The sequence below is a fragment of the Xyrauchen texanus genome, chromosome 10 (genome assembly GCF_025860055.1).
Source record: "Xyrauchen texanus isolate HMW12.3.18 chromosome 10, RBS_HiC_50CHRs, whole genome shotgun sequence".
Taxonomy (NCBI): Eukaryota; Metazoa; Chordata; class Actinopteri; order Cypriniformes; family Catostomidae; genus Xyrauchen; species Xyrauchen texanus.
In genome coordinates, this window is record NC_068285.1 from 7,851,371 (window position 1) to 7,876,414 (window position 25,044).

The 25,044-nt window shown below is 37.1% G+C and overlaps 1 protein-coding gene across 20 annotated transcripts in view; it reads right to left on the reverse strand.

Annotated features, from left to right (window-relative positions):
• LOC127650380 (NACHT, LRR and PYD domains-containing protein 3-like) overlaps positions 1 to 24,828 on the reverse strand; it is a 1,539,373-nt gene extending 1,514,545 nt beyond the window's left edge. For 14 of the 20 annotated variants that reach the window (XM_052135756.1, XM_052135765.1, XM_052135766.1 and 11 more), the window contains exons 1-7: positions 24,669 to 24,828; positions 24,169 to 24,249; positions 22,279 to 22,446; positions 22,060 to 22,167; positions 20,244 to 20,412; positions 19,713 to 19,917; positions 17,778 to 19,548 (exon numbers count right to left, since the gene is read on the reverse strand). In XM_052135756.1, coding sequence (XP_051991716.1) covers positions 17,778 to 19,548; positions 19,713 to 19,917; positions 20,244 to 20,412; positions 22,060 to 22,167; positions 22,279 to 22,446; positions 24,169 to 24,221 — 2,474 coding nt within the window. In that variant the 5' untranslated portion in view covers positions 24,222 to 24,249; positions 24,669 to 24,828. Of the gene's footprint in view, positions 1 to 875; positions 1,050 to 13,496; positions 13,668 to 13,861; positions 14,036 to 17,777; positions 19,549 to 19,712; positions 19,918 to 20,243; positions 20,413 to 22,059; positions 22,168 to 22,278; positions 22,447 to 24,168; positions 24,250 to 24,668 lie in introns of all 20 variants that reach the window. The other 6 variants (XM_052135774.1, XM_052135769.1, XM_052135768.1 and 3 more) reach the window with 4 other exon arrangements.
• Positions 24,829 to 25,044: the final 216 nt, after the last annotated feature.

The window sequence follows — 25,044 nt, forward strand, 5'->3', positions numbered from 1 at the left end:
ACATCTGCTGAATGTCTTATTGACATTCAAGACAATATTTGTCATCTTATAGACATATTGCACATGAGCAAACAATGTACAATAGATGTTGTTAAGATGTAAACACACATGAAATAGATGTCTGGTTGATGTACGTGTGCTATCAGGGATAGTTTGTACAGTATAAACATCATTATGTCTATGGAGAGTCCTCATTATGATAGGAGTACCAACATATATGTGTGTGTGTGTGTGTGTGTGTGTGTGTGTGTGTGTGTGTGTGTGTGTGTGTGTGTGTGTGTGTGTGTGTGTATGTGTGTGTGTGTGTATGTGTGTGTGTGTGTGTGTGTGAGACAAACACATTGCCACCTAATGTAAACAAAGTTGGCTGGACTGGAATGATCGCATTTCCCTGATGTGTTGACTGCATATTGGCTGTTTGCTTCAATGAGCGTACTGTGTGCTTGAAAAGACTATTGAGTTGCTATTTGAGTTACTTATGATTGACATCGGAATGACCGCCTAATGTAAACAAACATGGCTGTGAGGATCAGTGATCCCACATAAGGCCAGTCATAAACCATCACAAATATGCACCAGTAAGTGTGAAAGGGTTAAGTGACAGATGCTTGAAGATTGTTCTTTTAAATTGTTTTCTTAAAATGAGTAAAAATAATATTCTATATAAAATGTAATAATTACAAAAATGTCCTCATTCTAATGAAACATTAAAATTATATGTCTTCTGTGTGTATTTGTTAAGTATTTACATTTTTAGGAATAAATAAAGGTGCTATTTTAGAGAATTCACTGAACATTCAATAAATTTAAGACCAATTAGGGTCTGGGTTTAAGGGGTTAATATGGGTATAAACAGGTTTTACAGCTCAACATACTTAAGTTTGTCCAGTGTGCAGTTTGGATCATTGAGTCTTTCAGAGAGCAGCTTGACTCCTGATTCTCCTGGGTGATTGTAGCTCAGATCCAGCTCTTTCAGGTGTGAGGGATTTGATCTCAGAGCTGATGCCACAGAACAACAGCCTTCCTCTGTCACCATACAGCCAGATAATCTACAAAAACACATTCATAACAGTCAGATAACCTAAAACATGCATATAACCAGTCAAATAATCTACAAACGCACATCAACATTCAGATAACCTACAAACACACATCAGCATTTACCAGCAGCCATATTAACCTGAAGCTAAGTACCTGTTAGGTCAGTACCTGGATGGGCGACCTCCTGGGGAAAACTACGTTTGCGACTGGAAGAGATAATAGGGAGGCCAGCAGAGTCTGTGTGGGTCTTAATGCCCAAATATAGTGAAGGGGACATTATACTGTAAAAAGACATTGTCCTTTGGATGAGATGTTAAAATCAGGTCCTAACTCTCTGTGGTTATTAAAAACATCCTAGAGCACTTCTCGTAAAGAGTAGGGGTATAACCCTAGTGTTCTGGCTAAATTCCCCCCATTGGCCCTTCTCAATCATGGCCTCTGTCACGCTTGAGCAGCAAGGCAGATGAGGAGATGCGGATCTAAATGCAGTTACACTTTATTAAATAAACAAGCAAGAAAAACACAAAGGAACAACCCTCAATGGGGAAATTGAACTGAAAACTGAAACCTAAACATGAAGGAACAAGACAGAGAACTAGGGCAGGGAACACAAACCAGGCTAACAACAAACAACGAACGACAAGGAGTGAACAAAAAGCAGGGCTTAAATACACAGTGAGTGATGACAGAATGAGACACAGGTGAAAACAATGAACAAAATGGCAGTGATGAAGGCAGGTGGATTCTGGGAAGTGTAGTTCTAAACAATGACAAGTGAGACAGTGGAGCTAAACAAGGGACAAAAGTGAAAACTATGGAATGCAAAGGTGACAAAAATGGCAGACAGAGGGCAACAGTGAAACAAGACAAGGAATTCCTAACAGCCTCCTAATAATCCCTAGCCACTAATTGGCTCTATAACTCTCTCCTCTCCACCAATAGCTGGTGTGGGGTGAGCATACTGATGCACTATATCTGCCGTCGCATCATCCAGGTGGATGCGCACACTAGTGGTGGTTGAGGAGAGTACCCTGTTCACTGTGTAAAGCACTTTGATTATAGTGTCAGAAAAGAGCTATATAAATTAATGTTCATTCAACAGTCAGATAATCTAAAAACACACACATCAATAGTAAGAAAATCCACAAACACACACATAAAAAGTCAGACAAACTACATTTACATTTAGTCATTAAGCAGACCCTTTTATCCGAATGAGGAACATAAACACTTTGTCATATAAAAGTAAACTGTACCTGCAGGATCACACTGCCAAGTTCTAAGTGTTGCTATAATAGTACAGAAACTAGCACAGAGGAAACAGACAGATAAGGATTTTTTTTAAAGATTTCTTAAATAGTAAGTGCCATTATTTAGGACAGGTTATTTGCTCACAGAAAATATATGTTTTCAACTATTTCTTGAATGCTGAAATGGTTTCAGCAGAACGGCAGGTGGTTGAAAACTCATTCCACCACCGGGGGACAGAGAAAGCGAATGAATGTGAAGTGCCTCATTGTGATGGGACCACCAGGTGTAAGAGGGCGCTGTTCCACTGGTTGTCCTGAAGGCCAAATTCAAAGCTTTGAAGTTGATGCATAGCCAGTGGAGTAAGACCAAGAGGGGTATGACGTGAGCCCTCTTTGGTTGGTTGAATAACAGACGTGTCACTGCATTCAGGACCATCTGCGGTGGCTTGATAGCACTAGCTGGAAGGCTATCCAACAGAACACTGCAGAAGTCCAATCTTGAAATAACCAGAGCTTGGACCAGGGACTGCGCAGCATATTCAGACAGGAAAGGTCTAATTTTTCTGATGTAATAAAGCACAAACCTGCAAGACCAGGCAGTTGATGAGATGCGAGAACTAAAATGTAGCTGTTCATCAATTACTACTCTCAGGTTTCAGCTGTCCTGATAGGTCTCACAATAATGGAGCACAGATGAACAGTAACAGATGGGTTTGCTAGGATCACAAGTTCCATCAACGAGTTTGGTCTTGGCCAGGTTGAGATGAAGGTGTAAATAAATTGAGATTAAATGTAAATTTAATGAAAGCTTAGTTTTCTGTCTTTGAAAGAATTTGTTTATAACTATCTTTTATCCATAATGTGCAGAAAAGGGAAACAATCAACAAACTTTAAAATAGTAGCTAAAACACTTTAAATGACTGTATAACCCATTGAAGAGTCTGAACGTCTATCTCTCACAGCCTCACTGTAATTCCCAGAGGTGGGGGACTCGAGTCACATGACTTGACTCGAGTCTGACTCGAGTCACAATTTTCAGGACTTGTGACTTGCTTGATTAAAGTACGAAAATGACTTGACTTGACTTTGACTTGAGAACAAGTTACTTGAGACTTGACTTGACTTGAAGTGGAAGACTCGACAATGACTTGAACTTAATAAACAAACAGCAATACAATTAATTAAAAAATATATATATTGTGACGTCAGCATCACTATCGGCATCTGTGCCTTTAACGCTGCTCAATTCAAACCGCGCCAAACATGGCAGACAGTAGTCAAGCTCCACAAATTGTCTCGTTTGGCTATACAGACTTTGAACTGGACCGTGCCTATAAAAAAAGATTTGCCAGTTGCAAAATATGCAAGGCACGAATATCCGACACGACAACCACAACCACAACGTCAAATTTCGTTCGACATATCAAGAAGAACCACAAGGAAAGGTAAGAAAGTAATCTCTTTATAGTCAGTTTCACTAAGATCCACGTTATAACGATTACTAATGTAATGATTTAATCTTTTCTGTTTGTCATAATTTGGCCTTGATGGCATATTATGTTTTTTTCTTATTAGAAATGTGACCATGGCATTATCATTATACTGTTACGTTTCGTAAATAGATGTAACTTATTGGGGAAATTGACTATAACAGTGGCGTAGCCTGAATTTTTTTATGTTGATTGGCGTCTTAAAATGAGCGGGCAGCTCAATATTACATGTAGGTTATAATGTATGTATTAAATGTGCGCATTTTCAAGTTTGTGGACTGCGTGTGGAAACTATAAAGCATTGCGCATAACGTTACTGCATGACAGGCTAACATGGAGGCGCCGATGTGATCACTAGCACGCACCTAAACATTTCTAAGGGGCTGTTTAACTAGGGTTGCCAACCGTTCCGTATAATACGGAATCGTTCCGTATTTGACACATAAAAGTCTTGTTCTGTATTGAACTGATACGGAACGCACTTTGTTCCGTATTTTTGAGTATCAATTCAGTGCAAATCCATGACAGACACATAGCTTCTATTCTAATATATATGTCAGACAGACTATGAATGAACGAAGACCTGCTTTAATGCAAAATTCGGGGACTTGGCGCCCCCTTGGCGGGCTCTGACCCGCGCTCGCGCCATTGGCTGTTCAGTTGCCGCAGCACAGCCTATGAGCGAGCCAGATGGCATAGATATATGCAGCATAGATATATACACGGCTGTGCAGCTGCAAATGCGTTTTACATATAGGCTTCATTAAATCGAGGAAAAGGAGTTTCCGAAGACATTTGTTGGCTATGATAAGAAAAACTACTAAATTAAAAAAATATATTTTTTTGCACTTGAAAGAACATTCTAGAAGTCTAATTCTATTGAATAAGTTCAGCACAAGGCTACAGAAAACTGTTGTGGTTGGCAACCCTATGTTTAACGTTACAACTGGCCACTTCATGCGTTTTCTCAGATCGGATAGCTGATTCTGATTTATCAAAACGATTCCATTTACAATTGGTCACATAAATGTGGTTTTGCAAATTGATTTTCCTTAAATTACATTATTTTTTAAAATGTAAAGAATGTTTGTGCATACGAAAATATTTTTTTTTAATGTTTACAGGTAATGTTAATGTCTGAACGTTTTGTGTAAACAACACAATTTTATTTTATTTTCAGATATTAATGTAGCACAGATATGCATATGATTAATATGTAGCAAATGTATAATAAATAAGATACATAATATATGTATACAAGTTCATCTTTTCTGTGCAAAAATAAATATGTATCGAAAAAATTTACCTCTATTTATTTTAGTATTGTGACTTGACTTTACTTGAAACTTATCAGGACTTGACTTGACTTGCTTAGGGTGAACCCTTGACTTGACTTGACTTGCTTGATTTATCTGAACTGCGACTTGAGACTTGACTCGAGACTTGATGGTTAAGACTTGAGACTTGCTTGGACTTGACCATGTGTGACTTGTCCCCACCTCTGGTAATTCCCATAAAAATCAAAGATGTGAATAAGGTCTATAGAGGAACAATGTATAAATGCAATACTCTCATTGCATCACTTTTCATTTGACACCTGCAGAAATCCACAGAAATTGCTGTTTTGTGTTCTTCTTTTGGGTTTTTATTTTTATTATATTTTGTCTTCTCCCTGTTCCTAAGATGGAGTTTGTGTCGAGGAACTGAGGAACATTTGAGTTGATATCAGAGTCAGATTCTGAGTGATAACCTCATGTGAGACAGACATTGAGGTGTTTGTAAAGTGCTCTTCACAATCTAGAGGTGAATTGTGAGACTATCTGAAACTGTCCTCTGGTAGTCCATCAACTCAAATGTCTTCCCACCAAAATAAAGGCTCCAGGTGAAATAGATATGTCAGAAATATCTCACTTCTATATACAACAGTTCTTATCCATTAAGTCTAATAATAATTCACTCATATATTACAATAATATTCAACCTGACTGTGTTCCAAAACACAAGTGTGTGAAGATGTTGTTTTTGTTCATTGCGTTCATTCACAGAAATGTGTTGTAATATGAATAAACATTATTCATCCTTCTTTGTTTACTGAAACACTGTGTGGAAAACATGCTTTCATTACTTGTAACACAATTTATGTCTTGTATTAAACATTTTGAATCTACTTGGCTACAGCGGCTGTTTGGTTAAAATGATGTTCCCTCTGATTAAAAAAAAAATTCTTAAAAAAATCTAATAAATATGTTTTTATGCATGTCTCCATATATACATGTGTGTGTGTGTGTGTGTGTGTGTGTGAATATCTTGTGAGTGATTAGAAGATTCTACACTTTCGGATTGGCTTTTCATTAGTAACTACTGTAATAATCATGGTAACTAACTAGTAATGACTCAAGTGTTACTACATACTTATAAATAAATTTTCTAAAAGTATACTATTTAAAAGTTCACCAAAAATATCAAATGCTTGAAATGACTTTAGCGTTTGGTTGCACAAATCATGACTAGAAAAATTGCTTTAAACATGAGGCATGAAACAAGTCACTTTTATAAACATTTATACATTTTATAATTATTTATTAAGTATCTGGTACAATTTCCATTTAATGTAACAGCATCACATAAACATAAAACCATGTGATGCCTGAACTGGAAAAAACTATTTATTGCCTTCTACACACTTAGAAAAAAAGGTACAGTGAAGGTACAATTTTGTTCCTATAGGTACAAAATATATAACTGTACCTTTAAAGGTCCACAATAGGCCCTTAAGAGTACAATTATGTTCCCAAAACGACTTATAAAGTTACAACTTTTTAGGTTTGGATGTGAAAATTCATTTTTGTACCTTTGTTTTTTTTTTTTTTTTTTTACAGTTGAGCTCCAACTAGAATAACTTGTCAGTTTTTAAAAAAAAAATTTTTTATTTAATGTATGTCAGCTCATGATAACATCAAAACACCATATTAAACATGAAATAATCATTCATATTCTAGTATTCATTTTTTATTTAAAAACTTTATCAAATTAATTAATTTTTGACCGTTGCATCAAAAACAGACATATTTGAATTTAATTTGAAATAAAGACCACGATGAACGGCAACAAAACATTCAAAACATATTTATTGCTTATGCAGACGTTACGGTTGTTGTCGCTTTAAGAAAATTGGGGAAAATGTCTACTGCTCAATTAATAAAGGATCTATTGCAGTTTGGCATAGAAGTCTCTGAAGAGCAGAAGAATAAATGTGAGGGTGAGTATGTTAATTGTCACATGTTGAGATGCTTTAAAAAATTAAAAAATCGTGTCTTCGAGGCTTCTCTCGAGGATTCTTCTCGGTCTGACTACTTGATATGGAAGATTTTTCCTAACAAAATTAAAATTAAAATTAAAATGCTTAAAAAAATCTAATAATAAATCAAAGTCTCAAAACAACTGCTCAAATGATGAATCAAATGGTCAAATTAGTAAATAATAAATCAAACTCTCAAAATGGCTGCACAAATGATAAATCAAATGCTCAAATGCAATTTTATTTCCTCATTCGTGGAAGCATGAACTGTATCAAAAATCAAGTTAAAACTCATTTGTATTTGATTTTTAATTTTCATTATCAAACCAGTATAAAACCAAATGCTCAAACCAACATCGAAAATGATAAATCAAATGCTCAAACGGAAGCCGGAAACGGCAAATGAGGAATGTCAATCAAGTTGCGTGGGCGGAGCTTTAAGACGGAAGATATTAAGATCGGTGACAATGGTTTTTCAAGGATTAATTTTACATTTGCGTGCCATCTCCGAAGATGTGTCCTTGGGAAGCTTTGACGAAAAGGTTTTGGAGTCAATGGTGGAATATCTTCTAGAGAGAATAGGGGAAATATCGGCCCTTACAGACACCGAGGTCAACAACGTTGCGATTGCAAACCTGCGCGAAGTACTGAGGCAACTGCAGGTGCAAAAAGTGAAAAGAACGCCATTGCCAGGGAGACCAAGTCAAAACATCCAAGCAGAGACCATCGAGACGTATCTAATGCGAGGTATAGGCGGATCTTTTGTGACGTCATTGTTTATGTTTGTCGCGTTGCATCATGGGAATCGTGTGGCAGGAAACACCGCTAGATACCTGTAATTTTATTGTTTTGCACGTTTGGAGGAGGATTTAGAGAAGAGGATGGTTCACTCTTGCTGTGTGGTCGATTGTACGGCTCGTTGGGGGCCTGATAAAAAGTTTTTTCGAATTCCCTCCGAAAAGGATCGCGAAAAACGAAAGAAATGGTTGCGTGCAATTACGCGATTGAACCTAGTACATGCAGCATTTGTAAGTCCTATCCTGACAGCTGCTTCTACTTTAAACATTAAAGCTGCTACATGACTGCATGTTTCTCCAAGACTGGATTTGAAAGAAGGAGAAATGTGTAAGCTGTGATATACAATTTTTCACCATAGTACAGACGCCATTGAAAGTCTCACACTGAACACAATTGAATTGGTACAACAGTCACTACATTTTCAATAAATAAATAAGAACACTGATCAATGAAGACTTACCCGGCTTTGCAGTCGCAGTGAGCAGTGATTATTTCGCCGTTCTCTTTGGCGATCACCCACGGGAGATGCGAATCACGCTGTGACTCTGCTTGGCCAGGTCGAACCTCTGCTTTTAGCACGATCACTGCTTTCTGTTTGGCAGAAAAGATCGGCCCAACTTTTCGAGAAACAAAATAATCATAGGCCTCCAGACTTTTGAAAGCCTTTAATCTTTCATGAGTGAAGGGTCCAGGGGTTTCTATTAAATAAGAATAAATGTCTCCCCAGCAGATTGGTGGCCAAGACACGGGCGAGTCGGACCAATGTTTTTTGTCATCCCAGATCTCATATGGGCTTTGAATAACTTCGATTTTGTCACCAATACAAATTTTGAGCTTCTCTCCAAACCTCCTCCGGTCTTCAGATGTTAAAGTGCTTATATATTGTGGATTTCGCCGGCTAACTCTCTTGAAAGTGCTCGTCGCGTCTTTACAGCCCGCCATACTGTTTGTTTTGTTGCCACACAACCACTCGCGCATGCGTACAAAGATGTCAACAAAGATCCTCCTATAAAGGCTGCGGAAATCGCAAGATTGTTTGGCGTTTCGGAGATGACTATACGTCGTCGAATGCGTAAATAAGGAAAAAGGTAAGTCATATATGGGACTTTTTTTGCGTTATCACTAAATTGCAGTTAGCTAAATAAGTTAGTTGCAGTTAACTAAGTTAGTTATTGGAGCCGAAGGCTGCTGGGGAGGGAATATTTTATGATCATTTTTACTTTTCACACAGTTTTAAAAATAAAAACAGTACAGTATACAGTACTCATAACTTATAATTTTATTATAATTGTATTTCACATAATATACAATAATGTCATTTTTACTTGTTATATCAAATGTGATAATTGCTGGTTCATTTAAAATATAAAAATATGCTCCCCATACACTTACCCTGTTTTAAATGAAATAACGATGTCTTAATATTGTGAGATTTACATCATTATGGAAACAGACATGAATCGACATTCTCTGTGATCGATTCGCGCTTGGGTAGCATTTTTCGACAAGGCAGCACAAATCGTCAGACTCTGCTATCGATTCGCGCTACGGTAGCATTTTCCGACAAGGCAGCACAAATCGTCAGACTCTGCTATCGATTCGCGCTACGGTAGCATTTTCCGACAAGGCAGCACAAATCGTCAGACTCTGCTATCGATTCGCTCTACGGTAGCATTTTTCGACAAGGCAACACAAATCGTCAGAACACCGGTTGTCAATAATGTGCTCTGCTCCAGGGCCTCTGCTGCATCCCTTAAAAGTTTTGCTATTGCATTTGTGTCCATTTTATTTTAAAAAACGGTGTCGTCGAAGAGGTAAACACTCGACAGCAGCGGCTGAGGTAAAGTTACACGGCCCGTTAGTCTCAAAGCTCCGCCCACGCAACTTGATTGACATTCCTCATTTGCATTTGATTTATCATTTGCCGTTTCCGGCTTCCGTTTGAGCATTTGATTTATCATTTGCGATGTCCGTTTGAGCATTTGATTTATATTTTGTCCATTTGATTTATGATTTGAGCATTGACTTATAGATTTAATTATGACAGGTTTATACTGGTTTGATAATGAAAATTAAAAATCAAATACAAATGAGTTTTAACTTGATTTTTGATACAGTTCATGCTTCCACGAATGAGGAAATAAAATTGCATTTGAGCATTTGATTTATCATTTGTGCAGCCATTTTGAGAGTTTGATTTATTATTTACTAATTTGACCATTTGATTCATCATTTGAGCAGTTGTTTTGAGACTTTGATTTATTATTTGATTTTTTAAGCATTTTAATTTTCATTTTAATTATGTTAGGAAAAAAATTCCATAACTTGAGTCCAAAAATGTCCTGCCGTTGGGATTGCAACATTTTGTTAGGCCGCACGAGACTTCCCCAACGCAACACTCCACCTCAGATTATACACGGCCATCAAACGCAAAATCAAGTGATTACTAATTAAAGTAAAATGGACATAAAGCGCTACGAATATTTATTGCATTGTTACAAAAACACTTGATGATATAAAAAAGAATAAAAATTGATATAAAAAATACTTTTCGATTTTAAATGTCCTCTTCATCATCCAAAATAAATGCAAATACTTATTTTTTAAATTATAGTTAGGTTTTTATTCACATTATCCACTAACAAAATAACAGTGATGCCAAAGCTGTGTCCTGTTAAATCACTGATGGCCATTTGGACTTCTGTTTAGAATTATGCCACTGCAATTATTAAATTCAGCTGTTTGTTACTTCTGTGTTCATGTATGTTTCATGTTTTATTATTTTAATCTTTATTTTATTGCAGAATTTATTTGTTAGCTCTGTAAAGTGTTCCCCACAGGTTACTATTTTTGTGTGTGTACTTTACCTTACAGGCAGTGGTGCAGTGTTTCAGACTCAAAAACACTGGTTTAGTGCATGGTTCTAATTGATGGGTAATTCAATTGTACATTTCATTATCTCTTTTATATTATAGACAATGATGTGGATGGAGAGACTGTTGCAATTGGTCTGACGGAGTCTATGGTTTCATTCCTGTTTGAGGGATCATTTAAGAAGCAGCAAAATTCCACAGATTTGTCCAACAAATGAAGGAAACGGAGACGTTAACGCTTGAACCTGTGCCTGCAGAATGCCTTTAGCAGTCTGGTTGTTGCTATTTAATGTTTCATTTGTTTCAGGGAACTATTCTTAAAGTTAATCTTAAAGAAGCTGGGGATTTCCTTTGCTTCCCCATATTCATTTACTGTAATTATATTGTGCTTAATTCATTTCTTGCATCTATAACATTAAGTACTACTACATTAAGTACAACTAGCATTTTCAAGAAAGGTGGTAAAGACATGATTAAAGTAATCCATGTGTCTCTACTGGTTTAACCTCAATTTATGAACATAATCTACTACATTTACAAAATATTAATCTCCAGCGTGCGTTCATGAGAGCACCACAACGCATACATGTTGTAATGATGCAAGAGCAGACGTTGTGTAAACACGTGTTCAAGATTCATATTTTGTAAATAAAGTGGTAAACTATGTTGTAAATACAACACACACTAAGCATTCGCGTGGCTTCATAAATTGAGGTTCAACCACTGATTTGGATTTCCTGCCTGACATATTGTAAATACCACAAGCACCCGCCATTAACAATCTGTCCCTCACGGACTGCGTGACTTCACCACAAGTAAAAAAAAATTTCGGTAACTAACCAACTAACAAAATTTTTAGTCGACTAACGATTAGATGAATATTATGGGGCAGCCCTAGTCTTTACTACCTTTCTGGGCCTTGAAAGTGGTAGTTGTGTAGCTGTCAATGGAGGGATCAGAAAGCTGTCAGACTTCATTAAAAATATCTTCATTTGTGGTCTGAAGATGAACACAAAGTATTACAGGTTTGGAACAACATGAGGGTGAGTAAATAATGACAGATTGTAATTTTCTGGCACATATTTACAGTAAGACTTGTTTGAAAAAATTCTGAAGTTAATGTTGATTGCAATTTTGACAAATTAATACAAAGTTGGCTTGCTTATTGACTTTTGTGAGAGACAAAAATAATCTGTTTATGCATGTGTATGTGTGTTTCTTTGTATGATAAATACCTTTCCATGCATGTTCTGAGTGGCTACACACAGTCACTTTAACTGTTTCATGTTTCATGACTACTGTTTAATGTCAGCCATCATATATATGGCCCAGTGGCTACACACTGCCACTTTAGCTGTTGCTTGTTCCATGCGTCTTGTTAAAATCAGCAATTTTTCCAGTCATGATGAATAAATATCATGTGCAAGCAAACACTGAAGTCATTTTAAGCTTTTGAGGTTCTTGGTGAAGTTTTAGATGGTAATTCCCATAGAAGTATGCAGAAACACTTGAGTCATCACTAGTTAGTTACCATGATTATTACAGTAGTTACTAATGAAAAGCTAATCCTAAAGTGTAGAATCTTCTATTCATTCACAAGATATTCACACACACACACACACACATATATGTATATATGAGCTAGGAGACATACATAAAAACATATTTTTTGAGAGATAGGTTAAATAATGAAATAACTGTATATGGTATTTGGATGTCTGATGACTATGTTCCAGTAGTCACCATGACTCTAGTGATTCAATGCCAGTCCAGAGGAATGCCAGAAAATTGGCCACAGGACAAGTAAGGTCCCGACAACTGCATTTAAAAATCCATTTCTTTAAAATTATTCAGTTGATAAATAGTTCTAGGAGACAGCATAAGCTAATTATTGACAGCTTTCCCAAATCATAAGTCTGCTATGCTATGCTACTACATATTGACAATGTAAACAACGTTGTGTATTCATTTACAGTAGCAGTTAAAAGGTTAATGTGGTGCTAGTCATTTGTCCTGCATTAGTTATTGATTAGTTTTGCATAAATTATGAAACTTTTTCAGTAGTTCTCTGGGAAGCTTTCAAGAAATTGTAGTTATTCATTAGTTAATAGTGAACTACCACTTTCATCTGTGTGCTATTACTTACTAATTCATTTATCAGAGCTTCTTGTTAGTTAATAGTAGTTACTAGATTGTTAATATTGTGTTACACATTTGTTCCTGTGTAGTTATTCATTAATGAAGGAACCTTATTCTAAAGTGTTACCGAGTTTTCTAAAGAGCTGGATATAAATTAATGTTGTGATAATTTTGAACTGTGATGTCACAATCAGAATAACTTGATTCACTTGAGAGGAAACAGACTCAGCAGAGGGAGCCCATCCACAAGTACACAGTAGTTGGCGATCGTTACATCGCCAAGGCCGATAAATCCGATGATATTCTGACATATTTGCTTATTGGCGTTGGCCGATAAATTTCCCCATTTGGTGACAAAAATCACCTGCCTGCACGTGAAGCATACGAGACATGTACACGACTAGTCACGGTTTGTTTTGTTGTTACATGCCATCATGTGATATGTCGGCCTTGTATCGGTCTATTGGTCACCCTGCTCTCTGGATATCGATATCGGCCATTAAAAACCCCATATCGGTCAACCAATGGTACACCGTAACCACAGCTATGTACCACAATATATTCATATTGTATATTCCAATGTACTAATAAATCTGCAAACACAAACCTCAGTATTTCCAGTGTACATTGAGGACTCTTCAGTGCATCAGAGAGCAGCTTCACTCCTGAATCCTGCAGGTCATTGTTACTCAGGTCCAGCTCTCTCAGGGATTTTGATGATTGTAGAACTGAAGACAAACTTTCACAGCACTGACCAGTGAATCTACAAGCTGCAAATCTAAAACAAATAAAGAAACAATGATAAAGAGCAGTTTTATATAACAAATGGTAATAACAGAGTGAATGCTCTACAGTTTGATATGAAGGGTTGTGACAGTCACTGGGCCATTTATTGTTTCATTGTCACAGCTATGAACCACAATATATTCATATTGTATATTCCAATGTACTAATAAATCTGCAAACACAAACCTCAGTGTTTCCAGTATACAATGATGACTCTTCAGTGCATCAGAGAGCAGCTTCACTCCTGAATCCTGCAGGTCATTGCTACTCAGATCCAGCTCTCTCAGACTTGAGGAGTTTGAGCTGAGAACTGAGGCCAGTGCTGAACAACTTTGCTCTGTCAGATCGCAGCCCATCAAACTGAGAGAAATGACAAGATAACAGTGTGTTAATCTATATGTTTTAGTGAAGGCTTCTCAGCACAGCTGTTGGGTACAAAGAAAAAATATATTGCCACTGTGTTTGATTGCTCATAGTCGTTTGCTAATTTTTTGAAGCTCTTCTACTGTCAAGACCCAGTCTGGACTGCCCAACTTGTTTTGTTCTGGAGTTCTGTCTGTTTTGGTCCATGTGTGCATTTGTTTTGAGCACATGTCTTTGTTTGTGTTTGTGTCAGCCATGTGCTCTACTTACTCTGCCTCCTCATTCCACCTTGCCACACCTCCTCATCTGATCCTTGTTGTGTTGATTGTCATCACTTGTTCCTCATGTGCTCTCCCTCTACATACTGTGCCTTCTACCTTCTTGTGTCTGTTAGATCATTTTGTGAGTTTGGTTAGACAGTCAGTCCTAGTCTGTTTCACCAGTTGGTGTTTTCTTTATTTTCTTAGTTTCAAATGGGTTCTATTGATTTTACTGTGAGAGTTTTTGGTGTGTATTTTAATTTTTTTTTCATAAAAGCTCTTTGTTTAGCATCCCAGCACTTGGGTCCAAATTCCTGCAAAATATCCTGATGTCTAAGAATTTTTGTCTCGAAAACATATTTGAACTTCCCCAAAACAACTCTAATGTATGATGGAAGTGAAGTTAGGTCAATTAAGCAGTTTATTAAAGTTATATATTAACAGCATAATACTTAAACTGTTTATCACACAGTTATAGCCTGTTCATTGTTATGTTAACATTTAAATTTGTGCAAATCCTGATTAATCCTGTCAAACAATTAATTCTAATGAAATAAAATTAAACATATATGATTTATACATAAGCCAAATATTTTTCTCAGGTGCAAAAATCACGAAATAATTCCACAAAGTGACATCAGCCTGCAACACGCTCCAAGAAATCAAGAGTTTAGGTTGTTCCAGTTAAACCCATTGCATGTCTTACAAAAGGTATTGGACACTCGCACAACGTAAGCAGTGACATACAGCCAAGTCCATGTGACAGAGTGAAGTATGCAAGGGGATACAATTTTTAAACGGATTGTAGGCCTGAGCAGCACACTCCTGAGGCGTGAATTAGGCAAATGTGCCAAATAGTGACGTAGCTATTTCACAGAAGTAATGGCTGGACTGCAAACTATGTCTTTCAGGCAGTTCAGGAGCAGTGTTTTCTGTGGGAGAGTGTAACACCCTTTGGGGTGGAATTTGTGCTTTGTAACTTTGCAGACCTTTTACATGCACAAACAGCTATATTACACACTAATGGAAAGGTAATGTCCCAATAAGTATAATAGGACCTCTTTAAGTCTAATCTAGACACTAATCAGATAATTTACTGTTTTAACAATGTAAACAAAAAATTATGTCACTGTGACATCATCATACGTAACAACTTGCTACAAAAAAAAGGTCAATTGTTTAGCTGTTTTAAATGGCAGCAAATGTAGGTTCTTCTCTTTCACAATGTGGCCCTGTTTTTCAGAAACCGTGTAAAACACTTGGCATTAAGCTGAGAAGTCAATTTAATCTATCAATCTTTTAAAGAGAAAATAAGGCTTTGACATCATGTATTTATACTTGCGCTCATCCTATAATGACATGAGAGATTTCAGAAGACATGACAACATTTCTGGTAAGTGAACACAGTGATCAACAATGCTCTCTGGTTTAAAATGGTGCATTTAGAGAATTTTTAGGGAGAGAATGTTTCAGTGCACTGGAATGATTTTGCGATTGGGTCATCCCTAAAAATGGCTGACTCCCTGAACAATGCTTTGATTAGTGAACAAGAGAGCTGATTAAGATACACCTAATGAATATTTATTGAGTGCGTTCAACTTCAACTGGAGCTTGCCTTATCGATCTGCAAGATTTACCAATTTTAGTAGCGGGAGGAGATGAAAACGGAGCCGTCAAGCCGGACACATTCTGCTTCACGACATGTGCTGAACCCACATTAGTCACAGAAGATCCCACGATGATTGCTTTGTTTATTACAGATGAAGTGGTTATCAGAACTCAGGTTTGAAATGTAAATATTAATTTGAAAAGGTCGAATTATTTTGATACCAATAAAGGAGTCCATATTTGTAGTAATTTGTAATTGTTTTTAAGAATAAACATGATATTACTATGATAAACATATTATAATATGAGATAAATAATGTGCTGTTATAAAAACATTAATTAACAAGAGTTTATTGGAACTGGAGATTTCATAATTAACACCTTGTTAATTGCATACCATCATACTACTCTTAATTCTTTCTCAGACTGACATAGCTGAAGTAGTAAAAGTAGTATGTGTCGCATCCCATGAAACACACACTACCGTTGTCATCTGTGATTCTCGCCAATCATGAATAAGTTGTGACATCATCAGAGCTCTTGCAACCACTCTGGAAAAGCTGCATTGGCTGTACCAGCCGGCTGTTCTTGAATTGCTCTCGCGGTTCTTTAATGGCATACATCACGGTGACGCGGCACTGACGCCATCTTAAGTCACACAACATTTCTAACCGACATGCACTGCTTCAAGTCAAACTCTGATCGGATCTGATCACACAGCGCTGCATGAAGTCAAACATCTATTGATTACACTTAGATGAAAACATTACCTACAGATGATAACACAATATTTACCACCAAATTCTCTTTTCCTCTGTGTACAATCTTCTAATTTAACAATAATGTCACCTCAGTAAATCAGTCAACAAAGATAAACACTTGACATAAAGCCGTCTAAACTAATAATTAATTACCAATCTAAATAAATGTTGATCACTATATTATTCACATCTTAATGCAATTTTATATATTACAGTATAACATCATATAATATAGTTTTTATTAAAATCCATTAAAGGATTATCAAAACAGAAACAGAAAAACTATGTAAAATAAACATTGCAGGAATAAAGGAAGCTACAATATGACAAATAAATGACTAAAGTATAAAACAATCAAACCCTTAAAATAATAGTAATAATTATTCAGTATTATATTATAATAATAAACTTGACTGAGTCCCCGATAATAATTCAGTATTGTATCATATTTAACTGGGTTTTTGCACATCATGTTCATTAAAGAATTGTTTTAGTAAAAATATATTGTGGCAGGGCGGAGGGCGGGCCGGGTCGTGATCATACACACCGGTCCCGTATTAGGCTAATCAAGCCTCTGAGGTTTAAAGGTCGACTGCAGAGGATCGTCATGGGAGAGAGAGCTCGATTACTGGACATGTCCATCATGTGTGTGTGTTTATGTTGTCTTTTAAGTTTATCATTAAACTATTATTTATATTGAAAAGCGGATCTCGCCTCCTCCTTTCCATTGATACCTTTACATATATGCAGGTAAATGATGATTTATTTATGAGGCGGATGTGTATTATTGTATGTGGAAGCATAAATAAAAATGATAAAGTATCAGTATAAAGTAAATAAAGTATCGTTTTGTATTTATTTAGTGGAAAACTGTAGAAAACATGCTTTTGTTATTTTAAATGACATTTTTTTTACTTTACATGAAACATTTTGAATCTATTTGGCTACAATGTCTGTTTAAAATGAAGGTAAAACTATTAAAAGTAACACATGAAACCAAACAAACATCAAAATAGTATAAGGGGTTGTTTTTTATCTAAAAAGTACATTAAAATCTAACCTCTGCTATTTAATTTCAATAAAGTGAGATTAAAACACTAAATTACTCACTCAGCTTTTCTGGATGCTTTGATCACCGGCAGCAGCCTCAGAAGACATTCATGTGATGGATCATATTTCCTCAGATTAAACTGATCCAGCTCCTCTTCTGAGTTCAGCAACACAAACACCAGAGCTGACCACTGAGCAGGAGAGAGACTGACTCCAGAGAGACGATTGATATCTCTTCTGTTCACGTATGTTTGTACTTCCTGCACTAGAGAATGATCATTGAGTTCATTCAGACAGTGGAACAGATTGATGGATTTCTCTGGAGAGGGATTCTTCCTGATCTTCATCTTAATGTACTCAACTATTTCCTGTTTGCTGTCAGAGCTGCTTCCAGTCAGTGTCAGTAGGTCTCGTAAGATTGTCTGATTGGACTTCAGTGAGAGACCCAGAAGGAATCGAATGAAAAGGTCCAGGTGTCCGTTCTCACTCTGTAAAGCCTTGTCCACTTCACTCTGCAGGAGATCACTCATAGATGACCTAAACTTACTGAAGAGACCTGATTTCTTTTGAGAAACGGAAATAAAAGCATACAGAGCAGCGAGAAACTCCTGAATGCTCAGATGCACAAAGCTGAACACCTTCCCCAGCTGCAGTCCAAACTCCTCTCTGAAGATTTGGGTACAAACTCCCGAGTACACTGACGCTTCTCTGACATCAATGCCACACTCTCTCAGGTCCTCCTCATAGAAGATCAGGTTCCCTTTTTCCAGCTGTTGAAAAGCCAGTTTTCCCAGAGACAGAATCCTCTTTCTAGCCTGCTGAAGATCCACCTCACATTTCCCATCATACTTCTGGCTCTTCAGTTTGCTCTGAAAGATCAGGAAGTGTGTGAACATTTGAGTGAGAGTCTTGGGGATCTCTGCACTCTCTGCTTCACTCAACAGTCTCTGGAGAACAGTGGCTGAAATCCAACAGAAGACTGGTATGTGACACATGATGTACAGGCTTCTTGATGATTTCATGTGTGTGATGATTCTGTTGGCCAGACGCTCATCTTTTACTCTCTTCCTGAAATACTCGTCCTTCTGAGGGTCATTGAAGCCTCGTACATCTGTGAGCTGGTCAACACACTCAGGAGGAATCTGATTGGCTGCTGCTGGTCGAGAGGTGATCCAGAGCAGAGCAGAAGGAAGCAGATTCCCCTTGATGAGGTTGGTCAGCAGCACATCCACTGAGGCCGATTCTGTTACATCCCATAAAATATCATTATTCTGGAAATCTAGAGGAAGTCGACACTCATCCAGACCATCAAAAATGAAAATGACTTTGTAGTCATCAAGGAATGTTTTCAATTCTCTCTGTTCTTTTGTATCTGTGAAAAACTGATGAAGAAGATCCATAAGACTGATATTTTTGTCCTTCATCAGATTGAGCTCTCTGAAAGGAAGTGGAAATATGAAGTGAACATCCTGATTTGCTTTTCCTTCAGTCCAGTCCACAATGAACTTCTGCACAGAGACAGTTTTCCCAATTCCAGCAACTCCTTTAGTCAGCACAGTTCTGATGGCTTTGTCTTGTCCAGGTAAGGCTTTAAAGATGTCATTGCATTTGATTGGTGTTTCCTGTGTCTCTGCTCTCCTGGATGCTGTCTCAATCTGTCTCACCTCATGTTCATTATTGATCTCTGCTCTCCCTCCCTCTGTGATGTACAGCTCTGTGTAGATCTCATTCACAAGTGTTGAGCTGCTTTGATTTGACATTCCTTCAGTCATTCTCTGGAATTTCTCTTTTAGTTTTGTTTTGAGTTTTTGTTGATGCACAGAAATCAGTTCTGATGTAAAGATGAAAAGAAATGGGAATTATAATTGATGTTGATGTTTAATGGTCATTAGACATTAAGTTTATTTTCTTTCACTAATATTGAGTGAATCCAGACACTGTGTGTTTCCTCTGAAGGTGACGTGATGTAATAGTGACGTGAGTGCGAGCTCTTACTGGTGTGAAGTGTGTTAGCGAGGTCTGTCTGCTTCATCTTCTTCAGGACGTGCAGTGTGATCTTCAGAAACCCCTCTCTGACTCTGCTCTGACCTTCATCATCCTCCTCCTCTCTCTCAGAGCATGCTGGGGAATCTGAGATCAGTAGTCTCTTGAAACTCTTCAGCTCTTTCTTCATCAGAGAGATGATTTTGTGCTCAAGTTCCTGAAATCAGTGAACATTCAAACAACAAACTTCATTCAGTAACAGACAAGAACTGAAGGATCAGTGGACAAGAATCACCACTCATTTTATTTGTGCTAAAGTTGTCTTGAATTCATCATTGTGTGTGTGTGTGTGTGTGTGTGTGTGTGTGTGTGTGTGTGTGTGTGTGTGTGTGTGTGTGTGTGTGTGTGTGTGTGTGTGTTTGTGTTATTAAGATGAGGGTGAAGCTGTAAAGGTTTCAATGTGGTGTATATTAAAAAAACAGCCTGTATGGACATGAATGAGTGTGTGTTTACATGCTCTCTCTCTCTCTTACACACTCACACCTCAAAAATGGAGTCCAATGGCACTTTCCCAGCAGTTGACTCTGATTCATCCTGTTTGTTTCTGTAGTTGATCAAAGACTCTCCTGAACTGAATTTAATTGGTTGACGCATTGACTCATCACTCTTCATGGACACACAGCTGGGTTCAGGAGATTCTCCATGAATGACACTAAAACAGCAATTAAACAGAGTTTAGTTCATGTGTTTTTTTAGTAATCTGAAAACATAATTTCAACATCCAGTGCAATAAAACACATTTAATGATGAGTCTTATATATTATATGTCACATGAGAACTTGCAATGTCACTAACATCAACATAAGTTCTCACATAAACACTCGAGCCGCTGTGAACAAACATCTCTCACAGCACTCATGAATGCACAACAGACGCCAAGATTTACAGTGAAAAATTACACATTTATACTTTTATTTTAAGTTTTAAAGTGAGTCACTCTCCACTGCCATTGTATTAACAAGACCACTCACCATATTCATTAAAACATCTGCTTTTGTGTCTTCTGCATGAGGGTGAGTGAATTATGACACAATTTTCATTTTTAATGAACTGAGAAATCCTGAAGCTGCAGTGAGGACGTGTGTTTTATTTGATCATTCAGAACACAAAACACGACATAACGGGACATTACAAGCAGGGGCGGGATTACGATTTCTGAGGCCCCGAGCAACCGACCAACCCGGGGCCCCATTCTGAAAATAGTTGCTTAAATTACGTAAAATTTATTTTTAAATCATAATTTTAAATTCATCCTATAAGCCGTTGTAGCAAAGTACATTCAAAATGTTTAATGAAATAAAAATCTAGTTAATTATAATGAATGATGTTTTCCAGTTGTTGTTGTTTTTTGTGAACAGGGTGTGCAAGAATCTACTACTTCACCAGTAACATTTTGGAATTTAGTTGGTATTTATTAATATTATAATTCATCAATAAATGTTTCCCATGGACTACACTTCCCATAATTCCCTGCCCTCAGCACTGCCAGCTGTCTCCTGTTGTCCTCACCTGTGTTTAATTTGTCATTAGTCCTTTGTGTATTTAAAGCTCTGTTTGTTTGCGCACCGGTTGTCAGTTGTTGAATGTATTCATGTCTTGTTCTAAGCACTGTTCTTGGTTTTTCTTTATACTCTGAGTTACCGTGTTCATCTTTTATTTTCATTAAAAGCTGCACTTAAATCCTCATTCTCGTCTGCCTCATTACACGGTCACTGCGTGACACACTGAAGAAACACAGAGACGTGGTGCAGCAGTCAAGGATGTTCGTCCAGCACGTGTTCATTGGAAAACAATGAAACAACAGAGCAGACGCACACAATAACACGTTTGGTGTGAACGGCCCCTAACTCATCCGTTCACGTGTATCTGAGCGTGTCCGTCAAACAAAAGTCAAAAAGTGTCAACACATATCCCTACAACATATTCTTCATCAAACACAGATTACTGTAGCACAGGTGGAAACATACTGGAACATATAGTCAACATGTCCTTTTTTAGTAACATTGTGATCTCCAGCAGACTGTATGTCCTGTGATAAACCTGAGGAACAATCTCTTGTCATGTCTGATCATCTCTGTCATGTTCACATGATATTACTGTACAGTATAAAGATGAGCTCTTGAGAAGAGATGCCAATGAAACTGTTACAGTAAAGCAATCAGCTGTAGAAGGACTCATTATTTTTATTATAATTGCATATTTCCTTTTAGATTTATATTTTTTACACTGGATTCTTTCTAATGGTCCCTCAGACTGTGATGTACACGTTCATACTGTCAGTCAACATGAGAGTCCTCACCTCACATCAGCACAAGGGGCTCCTGAACTGAATTTAAGTGGAGGATCCATTGACCGGTCACTCTTCATGGACACACAGCTAGATTCAGGAGATTCTCCATGAATGACACTAAAACACAACAGCAAAATATGTCTGCTATAAAAACAGGTGCACAAACACAATTTCCTCAGAATTTCTTCCTTCAAGACAGCGATCATCTCTTGTCTAGAAGCTCTTTACCATTGCCGTTCATATGCACAAGCCAGCTGAAGGACTTTTCGCGGTAAAACATTCGGCTCCCCTACAGTGTCCTCTTGAACATCACACCGTCTCATCGATTGATGCTTCGCTGATGGATGGGCCTCATCATCCTGATTCCCCGCAGCACTTCGGCAGGGTTTGTGTATCCTTACAAATAATTGCATATTATGTATTGTATACTGTGTGATATAAATACAAGCATATATTCATTTAAATAAGCAATTATTTTTAAAGATGTGTTACGTCCAGAGACGTATTCACTTTAACGTGTTTTTGTGTGCTTTACCAGCCCAGACAGAGGAAGCATAAAAGCAGAGAAGAAACTGCCAGAGGGAGAGAAATGTTCCCACAAAAGCTTTCTCCAGAACATTGTCTTTGTCCTGCCCAGCTTGTTGTAGCAGATTGTAAATTAGTTATTGAACTTTCTACTTTTGGGTATTGTATCTCTATCTATATTTGACTGTTGTAAGTACATGTGTTATTGGATGTTTATTTGGAAGCTGTAGGGAGATGGGTGCTATTTTTGTTGTACTCAGTTTTCTCCTGTTTTGAGACCAGGAAGGAAGCTAGAGTATTATTGTGCGATTTCTTTTCTTTTCTTTTCTTTGTAGCTTAAGAGTTTTACTTCTTCAGTTAGGTTTGTTTGTTTGTTATTTTGGCCTTGCCCTCTCCTGAAGCCATTGCTTCCCTTTTCGTGTTTATTCACAATACCTTGTCCTTATTTCTTTTACTATAAATAAAGACCTTAAGTCATTTGTTTGATTGTGGTGCTGTGGCAGGGCTCAGATTAATGCTCTTTAAACGTTTAATCTATGTTGCGTCCGTTTATACCCCAATACTTTATTCTCTCTCTTAGAGAAAATGACTACATCTCATTTTACATTGAGTTCTTTCCATCTTGAGAATATTTTTGGTTTAGGACAGTGAAAAGCAGCACACTGGAGATTGTAGTTTTCCTGAAGTTTCTCTGTAAAGTTGTGTGCAAACAGTCCGAACATGAGACTTCTGAAATACATGCTAACCTTCTGAACATTGCTGATTCTCACACACCTTGTGTGTTTAATGGAAGATGTCGTGTTGTTGTTATGTTACACACAGGAACTGTTTGGTCAGGTTTAATGCACAGTCCTAGTTCAACATTCAGTAATTTCACTTCTGCTTATTTGATGAAGATATATTTGAGCACATGACATTACACACCAGATCTGATCTGAATGTCACTAAAGCTGGAAAGACGTTTGTTCTGTTCTCTGTAGTTTATTTCTGTGTCACTAGGTGGTGCATCTGGTTTTACTCAGTTGATGCTGATATCTGCTGATGACAGCTGTCTTAAATCTGTCAATCATCTTTTCAATCATTTATAGAAGTTTGTCTGTAAGTATCAAAGTGTTTATGAGATGTTTATCTTCATCTTATGTTTGATATTGATGACATTATTTAAGGTTAAGTCTGATGTTTAGAAATGTGTGTATTTTTTCCTTCACCTGTACTTGTCTTTATGATTGTATTCATACATTGTTTGATCTTATTTAACATTTATATAGAAAAAAAACTCCACAGTTTTACCACCATTTGTGGACATTTCAGACGGTTTGTGTCTAAAAATGTTCAGAGAAACACTTTTGAGTTTCACCTTCTACATACAACTGTCTGTACAGGTTTCTCCAGTTCTGTCTGTGACTGAATCAAACCGGTCTCACTGTCATCTGACTGTAGATCTCACTTTACCCTAAAGCTGTTTTCACATGTTTATACTTGAGATAATCCAGTTTGTTCTCATTTCTCCTCAGTGTTTTTATACTGTAGTGTTGTGCAGCATATCAGAAATATCTATCAGTGTATTTTATTCAAGCATTGAAATCCTCTGACCTCTTGACCTTCCCTGTGTCTGTCTGTCCACTGAGATCCTTTGTGGAGTCCATGACATCATCTGAACAGTCCACTGAACACCTGTCAACAAATGGGACATCATCTATATTTGTGACGTGTTTATTTGTTCAATACTGACACATATTTGTCTTTATTTGTCCTCTAGAATATTCCATTAGAAATGAATCAATGAGGTTCAATTGCAGACTGTCAGCTTTTATGACATGTTAAACACCAGCATAAAGAGAAAACATCAGAAGACTCAACAGAAGAAAACAAAGCAACGTTTCAAGTCAATAGAAGAAATAACATTTCAGTGCCAAAGAAACTGAACACATACTGACAATTCAGATAAAAGAGCAAAAGTCTCAGTATCTGTTTGTTCTGCTGTGATTAATACTTAGATATCTGTTAGATGTCTTACTGTAGCTGATAGTTTGAAAGGTTTATTATTGTTGTCTTGTGAGTTTTGGTTTGTTTAGCAGCAGTTCAGTACTCACCTGTCAAGAACTGTTGATGTTCCTCTTTACTGACTAGAATATCACCTACAAAATACTTCACAATGAATTTATTGATTGTTTCAGACGATTCAGTGGAACAAAAACTGTCGAACTTTTTCTCTGTTTCTCTCGTCGTGTAATTTTCTGCTCTTGTCACAAAATTGATCCTGTTTTATTAGTTTGACTTTCACCTGAGGAGGAGGAGTCTGAAAAAGACAAACAACATTTAAAGTTGCAGCAGGTGTTTCATGCTCTTAAAGGGATAGTTGAGCCAAAATTACAAATCTGTCATTATTTTCTCAGCCTCATGTTGTTCTAAACCGCTTTAGCGCTGGGTGATATGTAAAAAATATTTGAATGATTTAAAATTTTAAAA